Source organism: Natator depressus, chromosome 8 (assembly GCF_965152275.1).
Source record: "Natator depressus isolate rNatDep1 chromosome 8, rNatDep2.hap1, whole genome shotgun sequence".
Classification (NCBI taxonomy): domain Eukaryota; kingdom Metazoa; phylum Chordata; order Testudines; family Cheloniidae; genus Natator; species Natator depressus.
The window spans coordinates 62,820,810-62,840,631 of NC_134241.1; the positions used below are offsets into that span (position 1 = coordinate 62,820,810).

General features: G+C 41.6%; 1 protein-coding gene across 1 annotated transcript in view; it reads right to left on the reverse strand.

Moving 5' to 3' along the window:
- The window catches only part of LOC141993008 (complement factor H-like), a 58,783-nt gene that overhangs the window by 30,214 nt on the left and 8,747 nt on the right, over nt 1-19,822 (reverse strand). The window contains exons 4-10 of the mRNA XM_074962349.1: nt 18,493-18,672; nt 17,033-17,233; nt 14,033-14,212; nt 7,126-7,302; nt 4,771-4,947; nt 3,270-3,443; nt 1,345-1,527 (exon numbers count right to left, since the gene is read on the reverse strand). Of these exons, the coding sequence (XP_074818450.1) occupies nt 1,345-1,527; nt 3,270-3,443; nt 4,771-4,947; nt 7,126-7,302; nt 14,033-14,212; nt 17,033-17,233; nt 18,493-18,672 (1,272 nt within the window). The remainder of the gene's footprint in view (nt 1-1,344; nt 1,528-3,269; nt 3,444-4,770; nt 4,948-7,125; nt 7,303-14,032; nt 14,213-17,032; nt 17,234-18,492; nt 18,673-19,822) is intronic.

The window sequence follows — 19,822 nt, forward strand, 5'->3', positions numbered from 1 at the left end:
AAGCTCAGCCTCTCATCTTCCAATCTGCAGCAAAAACAGCGCTAAAATAATTTCCCTCCCTTCCTGCTGTGACCACATCACTGCTCTCTGGATTCTTTCCTTTGCTGGCTCTCTTTGACTGCAACAAATTCAGGTTCCTTACTCTCACTTCCAAGGCTCAGCACAATCTCATTACTACCTGTCTTTTTGCCCCATATTGCCTACCCCCACCTACCTACATTCATCACAAAATCTCCTGGCTAGCTGCTTTTTTTTTCTCCTCTCATTTCACTTTTAGTTTGTGCTTAATTTCATGTCCACCCCTACACCTAGGATTCCTTATCGCTTATTATACACGACCCAACCTCCCCTCCCTCTATTAAATTGCTCCTTACAACACACTCCCCCAGGAAACATTCCATTACTGATCTGCACAAATATCCTTTTCCACACCTCTTTGCTTTTCAACTGTTTTTGTACGTGCACCTAAGATTCTCTATAAATAGGTAACATTCATAGTATCTCTTTATTTTATGAAAAGATCTGTAATTATTTCCTGGAGCTGCAGGTCTTCACTGCTACTGAATCCAAACAAAAAAAACTCTATTTGATTTCCAAATAAACTGCAAGAGCAAGAAAATACTATAGTTTTGTGCATTTATTTTTAATTCTTAAAATTATAAGAATTAACATGCATACCAAATGCCTCCCTCAAGGTACGAGTAGTAAACTAGCCATATAGCACTCATAAATAATATTACTGCAGTATCAAGGAGCCCCAGTTACGGACCAGGACCCCATTTTGCTAGCATGGTACAAACACAGAACCAAAGAGCTTACAATTTTCCTAATCAACCTTCGTTCCAGATCCTGCAAATTACAGTTGGTCCCTGAGTAGCATATTAGGCATCAAGGTAATAAACATACTTTGTCACAGGGTATCCCTTCACTTACTGTGTGAATACTGCTACCTAGCTACAAACACACAGCCTGTTTCTCTCTCACCACATGTGCTTTTAGTTTTCAGCATACAACAGGAAAAGCATTCCACACAGCTTTCTCTCCTCTCCCTTCACTTCCTAGTTCCGCCCAGATATATCTTCCCATTTACTGAATAAATTGCCTCATTAGCCCAACAATTGCCGCCCAAGTAATCCCTAAGAGAAACTGCTTAATTGACTTCAATTAAGGCCGGAGTCTTTCCAGTGTTACCTCACTAAAGAATGCACCTGTCACAAGCTTTCACAGGTCTGATTCCATCCCACAGAGGGCTATGGTACCGAAACTTTGCACACCAGCCAGCATGTTACTATGCCTCATTGTGTATAGTTTTCTAATCTTAAGAGTGAAAAATCTATAGTTTACCAATGCAAACGGGTGAAGATGACCATTCTCCATCAACACATTCTATATTCTTTGATCCGATCATTTTAAATCTGAGGTTGCAGTCATATTCCACTGAGTCACCATGCTGATATTTCTCATGAAGTTCACTGATAATATTCCCATTGGTAATGCTGGGTGGTGGCCCACAATCTTTGATTTCCACTAGAACAAAAAGAATATCTGAATATTTAGTATAATATTAGGCACAACTAGAAATACTCTATAATCAACATGGATGAAAACAAATTAACTCCTGCAAGTGGGGAAATGTGACACAAATGTCTTAGTGAGTGACCACACATCTCTGGAGATTTGGATTCAAATGCTGATTTAGGTCACAAGTGGAAATGATTTTGCAGGGCTCATCCTAGTCTCACTCCACACAATTAGTAGATTCTACTCCAGGATAGAAGAGCAAGGAGTGAGATGGTTTTTGGACTGGGTAGAAAAACACCAGTATAGATATGTGATAGAAGTTTACATAACACCTCCCCGTACTATGAATAATTAGCTTGCATTGTTAGTACCTGTGATAAATGAGGTGGGGGGTAACTCCCTTTAATGGACACCCAGCCAGTCAATAGCTATAGGATCCTCCTGAGCACTGAACCCTAATTGCCTTAACTGTAAAGGGTTAAGAGAAGCTTAACCTGAGTTAGCACCTGATCGGGGAATCAATAGGGAGGCTGTACCCTTTCAAATTGGAAAAATGAGTGGGGGTTCTTTGTCTTTCAGGCTGGAGAGAGGGGAAGGCAGCAACATGCTGTAAACTTTAAGCCAGATATGGAAAATCATCAGCATCATACCTAGAAATGCCTCATTTGGAACCCCAGATATGTAAGTAGCACAGGAAAAGTTAAGACAGATGCGATTAGGAACCTTTGATTGTTTTGGTTTGTGGATTCCTCTGTGCTAACCCCAGGTGCTTTTGTTTTGCTTGTAACCTTTAAACTGAACTCCAAGAAAGTTATTTTTGGTGTTTAATCCCTAAAGCCTGAGTTTTCAGATGTTTCTTTCTTTTTTAATAAAATTTACTTTTTTTTAAAATAATCCTTTGATTCCAAAGTCCTTAGACAAGGGGTTGGTCCGTGCTCATGTCTGATTGGTATTTTATTCTCCAGCCTCCCCAAGAAAGGAGGTGAAGAGGCTTGGGGGGGTATTTTGGGGGGGGACAGGGTTTCCAAGTGACCCTTCCCTGAATATTTGTGAAAATCACTTGGTGATGGCAGCAACATCTGTCCAAGGCAGAAGACTGTGCCTTGGAAGAGTTTTAACCTAAGCTGGTAGAAGATAAGTTTAGGGGGTCTTTCATGTGGGTCCCCACATCTGTACCTTAGAGTTCAGATTTGGGGGGGTATACCCTGACAGTACCCTACTTTAAACAATGAGGCATGATCTGGATAATTTAGAAAGGAAATAGGGGTATGCACTAAGGTTATCTTATGCCCCTCGCCTACAACACAGAGGGACTAGGTAGGCACAGCCTATCCTTTTCTGGATCAGACATATTGTAATTTTTAACCATTGTTATGAAAAGTCTGAGTGGACTTTTATATGTGTAAATTTTACCTGTCCATTTTCAGACAACAGGCCTCTCCACTATGCATAGCTAAGAATAATAGGATGAAATTAAGAAAGGGAAGAAACATCCTAACTGTGAGATATGAGGTTCAGGAATAGTTTCCCACTGTAAATGGTGAAAACTCAGTTAGTCAGGGCATTTAGAACTAGACAATGAAAACGTGCTGAAGGCAACAGTCCCTGCATTAGCAGGGGGACAGATGAATGATTTGACTTGGAGGAGAGGCTACAATACAGAAGAAGCCCACCACAAGATTAAGAGTATTCAAGAGTCAGATGAATTACTATTCTCCCTTTTCAATAACCTGAGAGTAAATATTTACCTTGACATGTCGGAGGTGCTGGGGACCATCCAAAATAATAACACTGAGCAGAGTCCGGTCCTACTCTGGTGTAACGTTTTGCACAGGAAAATGTCATCACGTCTCCATTAAGATATTTGTCCTTCTTGGGAAAAGCCTCTCCATGGGCCAGCATCACCATTTCACATTCTATTGCTAAAGATGGCAGTGAGGGAAGGAAAGAAAATATCACATTGTAACAACTACACCTATGGAAAAGGATTCAATAATTTTGCTTATAGGAACAAAATAATTTAGGGTCTGATTAAGAGCCTGTTGAAATCAATGGAAAGGCTCCCATTGTGTGGACCAAGGCTTTGATTATCAGCAAGAAGAAAAGTCCTGGGGAGGATAGACTGGGAATCTCTCTAAAAGTATAAGATTCCCATCTCAGGTGGGGAAGAAAAGAAGACAAGGAGGCAAAACAAAATGAATAAAAACAAGCTGCGGGGCATAATATGATATTTGTCAGAAGGCAAATGATGAACCTTAATAAATGAGGGTTTGAATTTTCATCATCTTTCCCCCACATTCTATCTTCTAATTATAAATAATTTTGCAGGAAACTTTAAAAACAGACCATTTTCACTGACCTGGGGCTTCACTCAGCAAAATTATATTTAGTGAACTGTAAATAATAAGCTGATCAAGTTAACCTTTCAAACTGCACTATTTTCCATCAGGCCTTTAGATTTCCCTGTTACAATAAAATCTTAATGCAGATATTAAAATAAGTATTTCTTATTTTAGTAAAAATTCTGTTTGCATGAGTTGATTCAAGCACTCTAACTAGCTAACATACAAGCTACTAATTCTCGAAAAATCCACTGACTATGGCAAGTAAAACCATAACACGTCCCCCAGTCTAAAACAGCCATACACCCTCGGCCCCCACTCCAGGCCCTGGTGTTTCTGTACAGATACTTCAGCTCCATAACAGGGACTGGGCTTCCTGCAGCCTGCTCAGGAACAACCTATGATTCCAGATGGGGACTGACCACAACTATTAGGGTTCAAGAGACACAGTACTTGATGCTTCCAATAGCCCAAAGAGAATTTTCTCTTGCTGTGGTCTTGGTACATCTCTACCACTTCCCACACTACCTATATCATCTGTAAAAACAGTCTATGAAATGAAGTTGGAGGGATACAACAAACAGATGTCACACTGTGCACCATCAATAATGTCACCCACATAGTTTATTCCAAATTTTCAAAGAAAGCCAGGAAATGGGAAATGAGGTTGATATTTTAATCTTAATCTATGAAGAACACTGTTTCCTTGGGACTGCTGACTAAATGGGATTAATGATTCTTGACTACCCTGGGAGCCATCAATTTTTTCCACCCAATCATTATTCACAATGTAACCTGCACCTAAATCATATTTATTTAAATTATTAAATGAAACCGCTACAAAACCCATTCAAAGAAACACATTCTGCAGTGTAGACGTTTCATTAGTACAAAAAAAATAGCTTACCAAAACATTGGGGCTCTGGAGTCCATCCATTTATGCTACATATTGTGTGACCCCTTGAGATTCTATTTAATGTTTGGTATCCATCTGCACATTCATATTCCAGTATGTCTTCAGGCAAAAACACCATTTTGCTGGTGTTGAAATGAATATGCTCAAAAGCAGGCATTCTACATGTCTCTACAGAATTAGAGAAAGATTAGTTATTTTTATTAACTAGATACTCTGACAGCCTAAAGTATCCTCATACTCTGACAGCCTAAAGTATCCTCATTATATGTACTTTGTGTATGTCAACCTTATTAATTGCATATTTTTAAAAACTTAAAAATGTAAAATGCTTCAATGCCACACCAAAACAGAGTATGCTACACAAAGTGTTGCACATTACGTCTGTTGCATTTGTCTTTAGAAATATGTGGAGGTAAAAGAAGAGGATTCTTACACTCAAAAGTCAGGTACAGAAGAGATCATTTTGAGCATTTAATTTGAGACCTGATTTTGTAGGCTTCCCTCTATGCTAGTCCCACAAATGTCTTCTCAGACCTGTTTGTTCTTGACAATCTATTGTGATAGTGACTCAGGTTTTCCCCTTGAGAGTCAACTCTAACGCTCTTACTATAAAGAATATCTTCCTAACATCTATCCTAACTTTTCCTTACTTATAGTGAGGCCACTGGGTTTTTTTTCTTACCTTCTGACACTGAATAATTCCCTTCCTTCAGTTGCTGTACTGGATATTGTTACTGTGGCTGTTCCCGTTGTAGTCATGCTTCCCTCAGCCATCTATGGGGATGTCTGCATTGCAGCTCGGAGTGAGCCTCCCAGCCCAGGTCGACAGACTCACACTAGCGGGGCTTGAGCTAGAGTACTAAAAATACCAGTGTGGACACTGGGGCTTGTGCTGGAGCTCAGGCTCTTAAGCCTACCCACCCCCTAGGCTTCAGGCTGCAAGAGTTACACTAAGAGCTAAACTCTCCAGGATGGGGAAGCCAGGGCACAGATTTTCTGATCTTACCAGTTAGGCACAACAGGGAACCAGAGTAGGGGAGGGAGCAAAGGTGATTTTAAGCCAATCTTCTGCCTTCCAGATCCTCAGACTGATCCACCCTCTTCAAGCTTCCTTGTGCTGGCTACCTATGGCCCCAAGGGCTCACTCCAGCAGCCAGTGACCCCTGCAGTGCAAGGACACCCCAGTAATGTCCCTTTTCCCTAGCCAACTCCTCCATGGCTGGGGGGAACTCTCACTAGCTAGTTAAATTGATTTCTGGCTGTTTTGTGCAGCCAGAGCAATGCCAAGTGGATGGAGCAAGAGGCAAATTTGGCTTTGTATGTATAAAAGGGTTAGGGATGGAAAGACACGTACAGCCTTACATACGATGTTCTAACTGCATTTAACAATATTGGCCCTTATATTGACCCGTTTTATCCCATTTGAAGGTCTAGTCCTTGTTTACTAACCAAACTGATCCATGCTGTGGCATGGTCATGCTCACTGTCTGTATTTCCAACATCATGACATGCATGAACACCACAAAAGCCAGAAACATTTCCCCACTGAATTCCATATGAGTCATATGGTGCAGAAAGCTCCTATAGAAACGGGGGGATTATTCTTGGCTGGAAATATGGGAAAATGAGGCACTCATCCGAAAAACGGTCTATTCCTTCATTGCACGAATTTTGTATCCTGATTTGTTTTGAAGCTTCCCAGTTTGCTAAAGCTCCGGTAGGTGCTATCACAAGGGACACCGCTTTGTAGAGCCAGAACTGTCAGCAGCTTCAAGTTCATGTATTTCCACAGGCAGCCACCGTAGAGGGGATTCTCATAGTCATGGTAGCTATGCTGATTATGTTATAATTGTACCCTTGCTCTGTGAAACAGAATGGGCCTCATCTTGAAAACTAATTATAAGTGAGTTCTTTCAGTCACAAAGGTGATACTAATAGACGGAATAACCAGGAGATAAGGTAAACTGGAATAAAAGGAATGCCCTAAACTTCACTTGGGCTGGGCTAATACTGTAAGTCATTATTTCATGAAAGTGGGAGATTTAGTTCTCCACCATTAAAACCATACTTCCCCTGGCCTGGAGAAAAGGGACATTTAAGATACCTAAGGTGATAACAATCAGAAGAAAGTTTCGAAACCTTTCCACTCTGGTGTTTTACATAAAATACATCTCCTTATGATTTAAATACAGATGAGACAATGGCAGTAAGTTATTTTGTTTATGATGGTAACACCTCCCCAAACAATAGATTAATTAAAATAAGGAAAAACAGTTACAATTAAGGGAAAATCCAGTAAGGAGCCATGTGACAAAAATAGAGAGATTCAATCATTAAACTACTCACTGATGCATTCTGGAAAAGGACTCCATCCTTCTTCAAGACATTGTATCTCCCCTGTCTCATTTCCTTCTGGAGTCGTGTAACCAATCTGACACCTATATGTTGCTTTTTCATTTAAATCAAACCTGTTCTTTGTTTCATAGAAATAACCATGAGGTACCTCTGTCCTTCCACATATTTCTAAAGCAGGGAGAAAATGACATTACTTCAAGAAAAAAAATACTGTTAATTAACACGTGTTTCATAAATGTAAGGTGACCATGAGGAGAGATGCACATGAAATTAAATGGAGTAATGCCATTTAAAAACTCCTTGAACAATTCACTTCATTCCTTCATATTGTTCTGACTTTATGGAGACCAGGTGGGATGTCAGTAGGGAAGGATAAAGGTCATCGCACCATATTGCTTCCCAGCTCTCATAATTTCTGATAGTGTCTTAAGTTGGCTGGAAGGAAATGAACATTTTGATTTTGACACTCATAGCTCTTATTTTATGGCAATTCTTTTGTTTGTTTGTGGACAAGTAATTCCGTAAAGAAACTTTGTATTGTTAATGTACTTGACATATCTTGATAAGAAGGGGCTTGTACATTTAATTCAATTTAATTCAATGCAATTCAAAGGAACAGTGCTGTTAGCAGGGTATTATCCCTTAAAGGCACTTACTCAGCTTTGGAATTAACTCTCTGCCTGAATTTTCTGACCTTCAGGATACACTACACAGCTCATCTGTTTTCCCAGGCAATTGACAAAAATAGAGATATGAAGGAAAGAAGGCTTTGAAGCAGAATGGACGATGAGTTTGTATGGCTCAATTTTCTTATGGTATTGCTGACTAGAATTACAACCTGTATTTGAAATTCTATATGTGATATCTTTATTGATTTCCAGGCCCCAGGGGCACTGGACAAATTGTGCAAATTGCCCCACAGAAGAAGGGGAGGCAGAAAGAGAAGGTAGGGCCATGGCTTTAACCCACTTTGAAACACTCAGAAGTGTTAGTCAGGCATAGTCAGAGGAACATGCTGCACCATCCTAACATGTATATACTACACTGTGGCAGGGCATCTGGAGGACAGTCTGGAGCTTACAGCCAAGATAGCCTGGGTTCAATCCAGAAGCACCCTGCCCTGCCCCCGGAGCTGGGCTATATAATTAGGGAAAGGAAGCTAAACAATGGAAAGGGGACCTGAAACCACGCTGGCTACTGTAGGTGGCAGGTCACTACCCTGACCAGAGCCCTAGAGACTTTGTTTATTGGACTATACATTTGGTTGCTCTGAAGTCTCAAGGGCCTTATGAACTAGATGAAGTGATTCCTCTCCTGACATGACATGACACCTAAGGAATAGGAGAAAGCCAGCCTGCCTGCCTCCTAGAACACCAAGAAGCAGTAGGAAGTCTGATAGCCAGGGTCAGTTTGGAGGCCTTCTTAAAGAGGACACTTTTTTTTGTTAGTTAGGTTTTGGCCTCCCGCTTGATGGACCCTGTACAAATGGTGTAGTCAGCAGGGTTCCATGTGAGCCCCCTACCCTCAAGAAGGGTCATGGATGGAATACTCTGATTATTCCTTCAACACAACAGACAGTGGGAGATTGGAGCTGGTGGTTTCTGGAGGCGCAGCATGAAGCCCAGCCATACCCACAGGACACACAGCTGGTGGAGCATGAGAGGAATTGCCCATAACAAGAATCACAGCTGGTGTCCCAACAGCCTCAAGAAGAGATGCAAATAGTCACCCCACAACAAGAGGTGCTATGTGCAGAGCAGGAGCAGAACCACCAGCTTCAGACAGACATGGCCAGACTGCTCACCCAGCAAACTGCAGGGAGAAGATACCAGCCGTAGTAAATCTCCCAAGCCTCACCCTGACCAAGCTGAGTGGTGATGATGACCCAGAGACCTATTTGATCACTTTGGAGAACGTCTGGGAAAGGAGTACTGGATAGTGTGACTTGCTTCTACCTCACCAGCAAGACACAAATGGCCCGTGAGTAACACAAGTGGCTGAGTGAGGATAGGGCATAATTATATATAACACTAAAGATGAGCGTAAGGGACTGGTTTGGCATCTACTTGGAAATATATCATCAGAGTTTGGGGGATGAACCATTTTCTGCCAGAGTGCACCCATGTGGTGTGGCCCAATGACTCCAGGATATGGTTGCCTAGTGGCTGATTCCAGAGACCGAGACTATGGGGGAACTAATGGACGGTATTGTTCTGGAACAATATCTGTAGATGATCCAGCTGCAGTACAAGCCTGGATCCAGCATTTCTGTCTGACATGTTTAGCAGTGGCCATGGAAATGACTGAGAGGTTCCAGAAGGCCAAATCACCCACAAATGGGCAGGCGTGGTCAGGAACAGCAGCAGGAAATGGCACAAATGCCCACACAGAGGGTCAGCTCAGAGCCACTGAAATTCTGGACTGAGGCCCACCCACAACAGCAGCACAGACAGAAAGGATCAGCCCTCACAAATCTCAAGTTGTCTGGAGCATACCACTTTTTGTCTAGGGAGATTGGGTGGTGTGTTATCACTGTGAGGACCTGGGATACATTCGGCATGAATAATCCCTTATGAATTGTGGCTATCTGGGATGCTACTTTGATTAGTCTAGGGAAGTGAACAACGAATCCATAGGCCATCACAGTACCTTATGTAACACAAACAAAAATAGGGCCAAACACCGTGGAGCATTTGGTAGATTCAGACTGTGGGCAGACCAGCTTCAACACTACCTAGTTTCATTGTAGGCCTTAAATCAGGGACATCCCATCCAGGTGTCATGTAGCCACGGTGATGTGCAAACATACCTGACAGCCTTAATGATCCTGCGTGTGGTGAACCAGCTCCAGATAGAAGTGACTGATCATCTATCCTGGTCAGTGATCCTGGGACGGGACTGAAAACATCTTCTGGCTCTTTTGGGAGGAGACTCCGTCCCATCTTTCCCTGAAACCCTGAAGTGGCAAGAAGGAATGCACTCAGCAGATACCTGGGATCTAGCCCTGTTGCCCAGTCAGACCTTTGAAATTCCTCAGAAGACCTGAAAGCCACGGAACCAATGGTGGAGGGCTGGAAAGCTTTGGCAAGTCTGGGTCTGTCCCAGAAGTAACTCCACAAAACCTGAAGGTGACCATGGGGGCAGACCTTAGAGAGTGGATCTCCTAACAACACAAACCCCTTTATGACCAGGAGAGGGGCCCAGCAGAACAATCCTTCACTCTAGATTACAGTGTGCTAGGTAACATCTTTGACACTGAGGTGGCCTAACACGAGGACCAACTGTCCAGGGGTGTTGATTTGTTTCTTGGCCAGACTGTACAAATAGGTAGCAAATATCTGCCTCCTGTCCTGACTGCCAGACACTAGCCATTTGCTATGCAGCAGGGGTTATGCCTTCACCATTGCCATGTGGCACCATATTTAGACAATGTCATAATCTACAGTTAGGACTGGTCCACCCATCTCTGGGACTTGGCCATAGTCCTACAGTTACTGCGAGATGCCAATCTGATGGTGAACCCAAGAAACTGCAAAATGGGAAGGCAAAAGATTAAATAGAACAGCTAGTTGATAAAGTGGATACCATTAATGAAGGCTCCTTGGAACCCACAAGGGGAGAGGCAATTCTTGGCTGAGTCCTAGGTGGGGCACAGGATCTGGTCCAAGAGGTGAATTTAGCTAAGCACTCGGTAATAGCGACAATAATGTAATTAAATTTAACATTCTTGTAGGGGGGGAAATACCAAAGACACCCACCATACTAGCATTTAACTTCCAACAGGGGAACTACACAAAAATGAGGAAGCTAGTTAGGCAGAAATTAAAAGTAACAGTGAAAAGAGTGAAAAGCCTGCAAACCGCATGGAAACTCCTTTAAAACACCATAATAAAGGCTCATACTAAAGGTATACACCCAAATTAAAAAAAAAAGCAGTAAGAAGATAAAAAAAATGTCACCAAGGCTAAACAGAGTAAAAGAGGCAACTGGAGGCAAAAAGTTATACCTTAAAACTGAAAGTCAAATCCTATTGAGGAAAATAGAAAGGAGCATAAACTAAGGAACATTAAATTGCAGAACTACTAACTGTGGTATGTAACCTATCACTTAAATCAGCCTCTATACCAGATGACTGGAAGATAGCTAATGAAACACTGATTTTTTTTTTAAAAGGCTCTAGAGGGAATCCTGTTAATTACAGGCTGGTAAGCCTAACTTCAGGACCAGACAAATTGGTTGAAACCATAGTCAAGAACTGAATGGTCAGACACATAGATGAACATATGTAGGGGAAGACTGAACACAGATTTTCTAAAGGGAAATAATTCCTTACCAATGTATTAGATTTCTTTGAGGGTATCAACAAGCATGTGGACAGGGTGATTCAGTGAATATAGTGTACTTGGACTTTCAGAAAGCCTTTTGACAAGGTCCCACATCAAAGGCTCTCAAGCAAAGTAAACAGCCATGGGATAAAAGGAAAGGTCCTTTCCTGGATCAGAGTAACAGCCGTGTTAGTCTGTATTCGCAAAAAGAAAAGGAGTACTTGTGGCACCTTAGAGACTAACCAATTTATTTAAGCATAAGCTTTCGTGAGCTGCATCTGATGAAGTGAGCTGTAGCTCACGAAAGCTTATGCTCAAATAAATTGGTTAGTCTCTAAGGTGCCACAAGTACTCCTTTTCTTTTTCCTGGATCAGTAACTGGTTAAAACATAGGAAATAAAGGGTAGAAATAAATGGTCAGATTTGACTATATAAAGAGGAAAAAAGCAGGGTCTCTCAAGGACCTGTGCTGTTCAACTTATTCATAAATGATCTGGAAAATGGGGTAAACAGTGAGGTGGCAAAGTTTGTAGATGATACTAAATGACTCAAGATAGTTAAGTCCAAAGCTGGCAGCAAAGAGTTACAAAGGGATCTCACAAAACTGGGTGACTGAGCAACAAAATGACAGATGAAATTCAAAGTTGAGAAGTGCATAGTAAAGCACATTGGAAAACATAATCCCAACTATTCGTAGAAAATGATGGGTTCTAAATTAGCTGTTACTACTCAAGAAAGAGGTCTTGGAGTCAACATAGATAGTTCTCTGAAAACATCTGCTCAATGTGCAGTGGCAGTCAAAAAAGCTAACTGAATTATTGGAACCATTAGGAAAGGGATAGATAATAAGCCCATGATACCTCCACATCTTCAATACTGCATGCAGTTCTGGTTGCCCCATCTCAAAAAAGATATATTAGAATTGGAAAAGGTACAGAGAAGGGCAACAAAAATGATTAGGGTTATGGAACAGCTTCCACATGAGGAAAGATTAAAAAGACTGGGACTGTTCATCTTGGAAAAGAATGACTGAGGGGGGAATATAATAGAGATCTATAAAATCACGAAGACAGGATATGGGGCTAGATGGACCATTAGTTTGATGCAATATGGCCATGTTTATCAGCCAACATACCTGTTCCAAGCATCAAAAAACAGGTATGTTCTTCCTGGGCCCAGTCAGATATTATGGACAGTTTGTGCTAATTTTTGCCTCACTGGCAGCACTTCTCATAGACCTTGTCGAAAAGTCAGTCTCAAGACAGATTGGAGTCACCTCAGTGAGACCAGGTGTCTCAGGAGATGAAGAGAATTCTCTGCTTTCTGCACAGCCCTGACTTCACACGAGAGTTTATTTTGCAGACCAATGCCTCAAAGTGAGCACTGGGTGTGGTCCTTTCCCAACTGTTCCAAGGTCACTAATACACCATCTTCTACATGAATAGGAAGTCCCTAGACAAAGAGATGTGGTACTCTGCCCTCAAAAAGATTCTTGCCCATCCACTGGGCCATGAGGGCACTAGTACACTACCTGTTTGTTTATCTTGATCACTGATCCTATAGCTCTGCACTAGCTCCATATGATGAAATGCCCATATCAGTTCTGAGCAGTAGAACACTGTCCAGGAAAGGAACATCATAACACTGATTTCTGTTCTCTGACTGAGGAAGATGTAGGCACAATTATTGAGTGCACCCATGGATCTAGTCAGAGCGGGGAGATATGTGATGAGGTGTACTACCCCTTTACGGGACAGTCAGGCGCTTACAACCAAGACAACTTGGGTGTAAACACGGGCTGCTACAGATTGCAGGCCCCTTAGTCTTTAGGTCACTAGCCTGACTAGGGCCCTAGAGACTTTGCATATCTGACTATAAGTTTTGTTGCTCTGACTCAAGGCTCAGAGATCTCAAGGGCCGTAAGAATGGGTTAAGCGGTTCCTCCCCAAGCTGACACCTAAGGGAAAGGGAGAATAAGCCAGCCTGCCTCCTAGAACAATAAGGAAGCACTAGGAATTCTGCCAGAAGGGGTCAGTTTGGAGGGTTGGTTTTTTAAAGGGGACACACATTTTTGTTAGTTTGGTTTTGGCCTCCCCCTCCAGGATCCTATACACACACACTGCTCCTGACTGATAGGGGGCTGGGGGAGGGATTGGGCTTCCAAACAGCAGAGAGCGTCTGGATGAGGAAGGCTGAGGGTCACAACAACATGATCGTACAGTTACTCAGGTCAAGAATAAACATTCTCATGATAATTCATCTGCTAGAATTGGTATTATAACACTAGCTTATAGAAATCAAAGGATTTATTGGGACACTGCAAGTAGTAACTCCAGCACAAACAGGCAGAGCTAAAACTCCTTACTAATGCCCTGATCAGATATAACAACATATTAGAAACAAAAACAAAAAAGCAACAACTTTGCACTAAGATAAAGATACAGCACCACCTATGGGTAGAGGTTCTATCTATACTAATCACTACACTATTTTTGTATTTCTCTTAAGCAGAACATGATCATGTTTTGGAAGTATTTTAGCCAGGAGCCTGAAAGAACAAAAATGCTGCTTACTGTTCAAGATACATCTTGGAGTGGGCATCCAGTTATTCTTTGTGCATGTAACTTTTGCTTGCTGATTTTCGGGGACATATTCATGATCACACACATACGAAATTTCATCACCTTCTTTGTAGTATTTCTGCCATAGAATTAGGAATCTACCATTTGACAACCAAATGGGAGAACACTTTTCTAAAGGAAAAAGGTTTAGTATGGTTAGCAGTTGGACAGCAAGTATTTAAACTGGGGTGGGGGGGAATGAGATCCTTTGGCTTTCCACTTTCTGTCAAGCCTACCATTCTGTGCACCAGGTCTTCTATGCTTCAGATCCCTCATTAAAATTCACCTCTTTCACTGTCACATCCTATGTCATTCTGACCACCAATGTCTCTAAACCTACTGATCTTGTACTGGAACAGCTATGCTGTGCATTATGTTGACCTGAATTTGACTGTAAACTCTTTGGGGAATGGATCTTGTCCTTATTTGTGCTTTGTGAAGACCCATACATGCCCACAGCTCTATTTAATTAACAACACTGCACCAGGTTGTGGTGACCCCCACTTCTCTCTTCTAACTTTTCATGGGAAGTAGCTATTCCTATCCGCAATTTTATAACTAATCTAATGGAGATTTTCCTTTAGTTTTTCAAAGGGTAGAATAAAAGTTTTCAAACATCAAGACTTCAAAAATGAGCACTTTACACACTGGGGGCTGGAGGAGTAAAATCTCATAATATTTCTGCCACTTCTAACATAAAAATAGAATAATCTGTACTTTCAAAACCCATACAGGGCCAATTAGTGTACATTCCCCTCGCCTACTATACGTGATCAGAATTTCAGTTTTGAAATTAGTTAGAATTGTCTGTGATGAGTAGTGGGAAAACAGGGCTGGAGACTCTATGAGGGGCCAGGGAGCAGGGCTGGACAGACAGTAAGACATTTATACATGCTCTATGGAAAAAAAATATTCATAGCAGATGGAGAAAACTTGGGTGTAGGTAACAAATTTCTCCAACTGGAACGCAAAGTTTTCCACTTAGAGTGGATCTGGCTTTGTAAAAAGCTTTGTGCACAAGCCTGGGAAATCTTAGATATTGGCTAAAGACTTTATGGAACAGCTGCGATGCTTTTAGGTCTCTCAGACTCCCCTGGTCTGCGCCCAACCTCTGAATTACTTTCCAGCCCAGAGCCAATTCTCCAGGTACTAAGTGTGTTCCCTACACATACCAGTTCCCAGAATATGCTGAGGAATAGATCTGGACAGGGAACCATTTTCCTATTTCACATTAAGACAAAACCTGAGACCTTTTGAAAATTTTCATAAAAAATATGAGAGAGAGAGAGAGAGATGCTCATCCCAGAAGAGCCAAGTGGTAGGGCACTTACATAGTAAGTGAGAGACCAAGGTCAAGTCCCTGCTTTGCCATTCTCCCACATCCCAGCTAAGTGATCTAATCGCTGCCCTCATCACTGATTATAAGTCACTGGTAAAACTGGGTTCAAAGGCGATGCACTTCTGGGGTGGCCACACCTCATAACCAAAGAGCAAATTAGCCCTTACTATTTCAGGAAACTGGAGTTATCCATGGAGAATGGTTGTTTTCTATGGGGGCTATGAGTAGTAATAGCAAAATGTGAACAGCAAAAGATGCCAGTGGAATTACATGAGCAGCACCAAAGAGTAGTAAAAATGAAAAGAGTGGCCAGAAGTTATTTTAGGTAGTTGGCTTTAGTTCAAGATATAGAAACAGAAAGTAGCCAGCATGACTCCTGCAACAGCCATTGAAACATATCAGAAACGATACTATGTCACCCATGAAAGGGGGCTATGAAGCCTGTCAATGGCTGCACATTGACTCTGCAGAAAAATAAGCAAATTTATTTAGTTGTGGTTGTTGCTTATTCTCGGTGGCCAGAGTTGGTGTACATGACAACAGTCTCTTCTGTTTGCCATCTACAGTTTACCTACAGAGCTCTTTTCTGATAATGGTCCATAATTTATTTCTGAGGATTTTCACACATTTCTATGGAAAAATGTGTGGAAGCATATTTGGTTGGTTACCTATCACCCAGCATCAAATGGACTGGCCGAGTGTTTTGTGCAGATATTGAAACAAGCATTAGACCAAAATAACGGGGGACATAGTGCGTTGCAAATTTCATGTTCTCATATAGGTCTAGCTCAGTCTGTCAGCTGAGGTTTTTAAGACTTTAGTTAGGTACTACAGTTGATTTACTTAGACCAGACTTACTGAGAATACTCGATGAAAGACAGCAAACAGTCAAAAACCCACAATGTAAACCTGCCAGGTTTGTCTCCATAGGACAGGCAGTGTTGGTAGAAAATCACCGGGGAGGGATGAAGTGGGGAAAAGGTGTGGTAAAGCAGATATTGGGACCAGTGACATGTTTGGTAGAGGTGAAAGAGGAGACAATGAAGAGGCACACTGATCGACTGTTACTAGATACAAGCTCAGCATGGTTATAGGATGTGACAGTAAGATCCATGTGGACTTGATCAGTGTTTTCCTGATCCTGCTTGCAGGCTGTGGGGCTCCGTAGGGAAGCATGCAATCTGGATCTAGTAGCAGTTAGGCTGTAAAGAGGCAGCTTGCAGTAAAATGGGGTGAATTGTGCCTCCCTGCCTTGGGGACCAGCCTGCTTTCTCTCTGTGTTTTTGGTTTTGTGTCTTAAAATTTTGGACACTAAGAAATAAAGTCATGTTATTATGCAACCTTCCCAAAAGGATATTTTGTATGTTTATCTAACTTCTCTGTTTGTATGCCATGACTAACAAGGGGGAAGTCCTACTAAAGATTTTTTCATGTCCCTGGATTACGAGTCTTGACTGGGACATGTAAGAGCCAGACTACAAAAGCATTGTTATACAGTCTCCCCACTCCTCCCATCCTGGTTCCTTCAAATGCTGATGATACTCTACAGATTTATTAGTGTTTCATGCTACAATAGTATTTTTCAGAAAAAAATCAAATTTACATTTACTTACTAAGACATTTTGGCATTGGGTCCCAGCCATCTGCAGTACATCTGATTAGATTCCAGGTGCTCTCGCTCTTAGATACATAACCATCAAGACATCTATAGAAAATTGTCACCCCTAAACGTACTGGAAAGTCCTTTTTGCTGTGGTTTTTGTAATAGCCAGTTAATCTGCCATTTTCTATATGTGGGTAGTCACAGAGTTTCACTTTAAAAGAAAGTTTTGAACATATATATATTACAGAGTATATGAAAGAAAAATTAACTTGTTATATTCACTCATCAGTTCTCTCCTCAGTTTTAGTACTTTGCTATTTGAATGTTACATTAACTGGAGTCATGAGTTCAGGACATATACAATCTGATGATCTGGATTATTTTACTTCTCACCTCCATAAGCTTTTCCTACCAAGCAGCATGAGACAGCTTTAGAAATTACTGCATAACAGCTTGTTATTCACAGACTCCAGGAAGGATTACCCTGTTCTGTGGAAACTAATTGGAAGAGGTGGGAGGAGGGGAGAGCTCTGCAAGATTCCACTCACAATTCACTCAGATTGTTCAGTTGGTGCATGCGTTACCGCTTTCACCTGGTGAACAGGGGATCCTGCCCCCAGAACACACACATTGTGAGGGATCTCCTCCTGGTACACGACCATCCACAAGTGGGCAAGATGGTACCTTGGAGGTGAGTCATTTCCCACCACACAGGACAAACTCAGTGTTTACCACAAAATCTGTAGTCTCATTATTAGAGGGTTAATTTATAATGACACTGTTGGGCTTCAAAATTTCTTACACCTCCTCCTGTTTTAGACAGCTTTCATTTATTGTTAAATATCGAGGGCCAAATTCCTCGATTTTTACTTAGTCCCTACTCAACAAAACTCTCATTGCAGCCACAGAGATTTTACCTGAGGAGAGATTAGGTAAACATTTGCAAAAAAACTTTGTGATTTAGCACAGGAAGAACCACCTGGAAAAAACTGTAACAGTTCAGAATAAATGAAGGTACCAAATCTGAGGGCACAAAACTAGGGCTGTGGTGTATATGAGTGACTCAAGAGTCCAAATATGTCCCATAGGGTTTCTTACCATTCATACTATACTGGTATTATGCCTGGCAGGCTACCATTTTGTTAGGTAAAATGCAGAGATACAAATCTTCCCTCTAGTAGGGTTAATCCTAACACATTTGCCAAGTCAGTCATAGTGTATATGTTCATTGCACAGTTATTTACAACTATCTGATCCCACACCATGTTCTTTTCACGGCACTTTTTCCAAGACGTTCAAAGTAAGCTTTGCAAAAGGGAAAAGCCCTGCAAGTGTGAATCTTTCATTTCTGTTTACTGCAGAAGTGAGGCCTCTAGCTTCTTTTAATTTAAATATTTTTACACTGTCCATGATACACAGTATATAATCATCGGGATTTTGATAGCTGTTTTAATATGTTTAAAAACTTACAGATACATCTTGGAATAGGTAACCAGCCATTCTTTGTACATTCCGCTGTCTTTTCCATGTTGTCCGTTTCAAAGTGAAATCCAGGATTACAGTCTACTCTGATTACATCCTCTTCTCTGAACACTCTCTTTTGGGGCTGGAAGGTTCCATTAGTCACTAATGGGGGATCACATGTAATTTCTATACAGAAAGAGACAAACAAGTTGAAATGGAAACAGGACTTTAGGCCATAAATCCCCTTCAGTTAAGATTCTTTATATCCATCTTTTTTATTACCTCTCAACATTGCAGTATACGAGCACTTTCTGCATCAAACTGAGAACGTGAGATCCCTGAGCACTTAATGAAGTCTGTAGCTCTTCTCCTGTGTCTGCTGCTGGGAGGATCTGCTTAGGGTAATTTTATTTTATTTTATTGTGTGGGGAGCAGGTAGTTATTGTTATAAGTATCATTCTGATTAGGGTGGGAAAGCTTTATCAAAAAGGCAAGTCTTGCAGTGAGACCTAAAACTGGACAGACATAATTTTTGTTATGTCACATGGAAGTTCATCCTATAGCTGGAGCTGGATCTCCTTCACCAGAAATACCTTATATCTGGCTCACACACACACACACACACACAGTTTCTCCTAGGCTTGGTGATTGGCACTGTCCCAAAGAAGTGCAAGTCTTGGCACATCATAAATGGAGATGTGATTTCCAATGTAGGTGGGTCCTGATCTACTAATGGCTTTGTGTTCATGATCAGAAGAACCCCTCCACAATATGTGGCTTCTGGGGGAAGAACCCCCCAACCGCTCATTCCAGGTGGAAGCTCTACTCCTTGCCCTAATGAGATTGGCTGCGTAAATTATGGGTGGCCTTGGCAGGATTAACCCTGAGGTGAGAAATGCAGAACATAATCCTTAGTGCTCAGATGAGACAGGGGTCCTAAAAACAAGACTTCTTCACTACACAACCCTGATTCATCCTCAGAGCCACTCGATTTTAATAGTTAGGTTTCAAATAGACCCTCCTTTCTCTGCACCACATTCAAATAGCCCTTAAATACTCAGGAACCCCCAAGTCTCCTGGAAAGTCATCCCTCCAAGACATATTTTGCTGTATGACATCATGGTAATGGACAAGTCAGGTCTGGTGTCAGAAATTAAAGCACCCACTCATTCTATAGGGCCCATTGCATTGTCAATAAGTATATGAAAAGCACCTATCCCCATGGTACCTATAAATCAGGCCCACGTGCCAGAGCATTTTCTTCAATCCATATAACAGTGACCCTGGCAACCATACAGAACAATTGCTAAACAAACCAGAATACAATGACTACAAT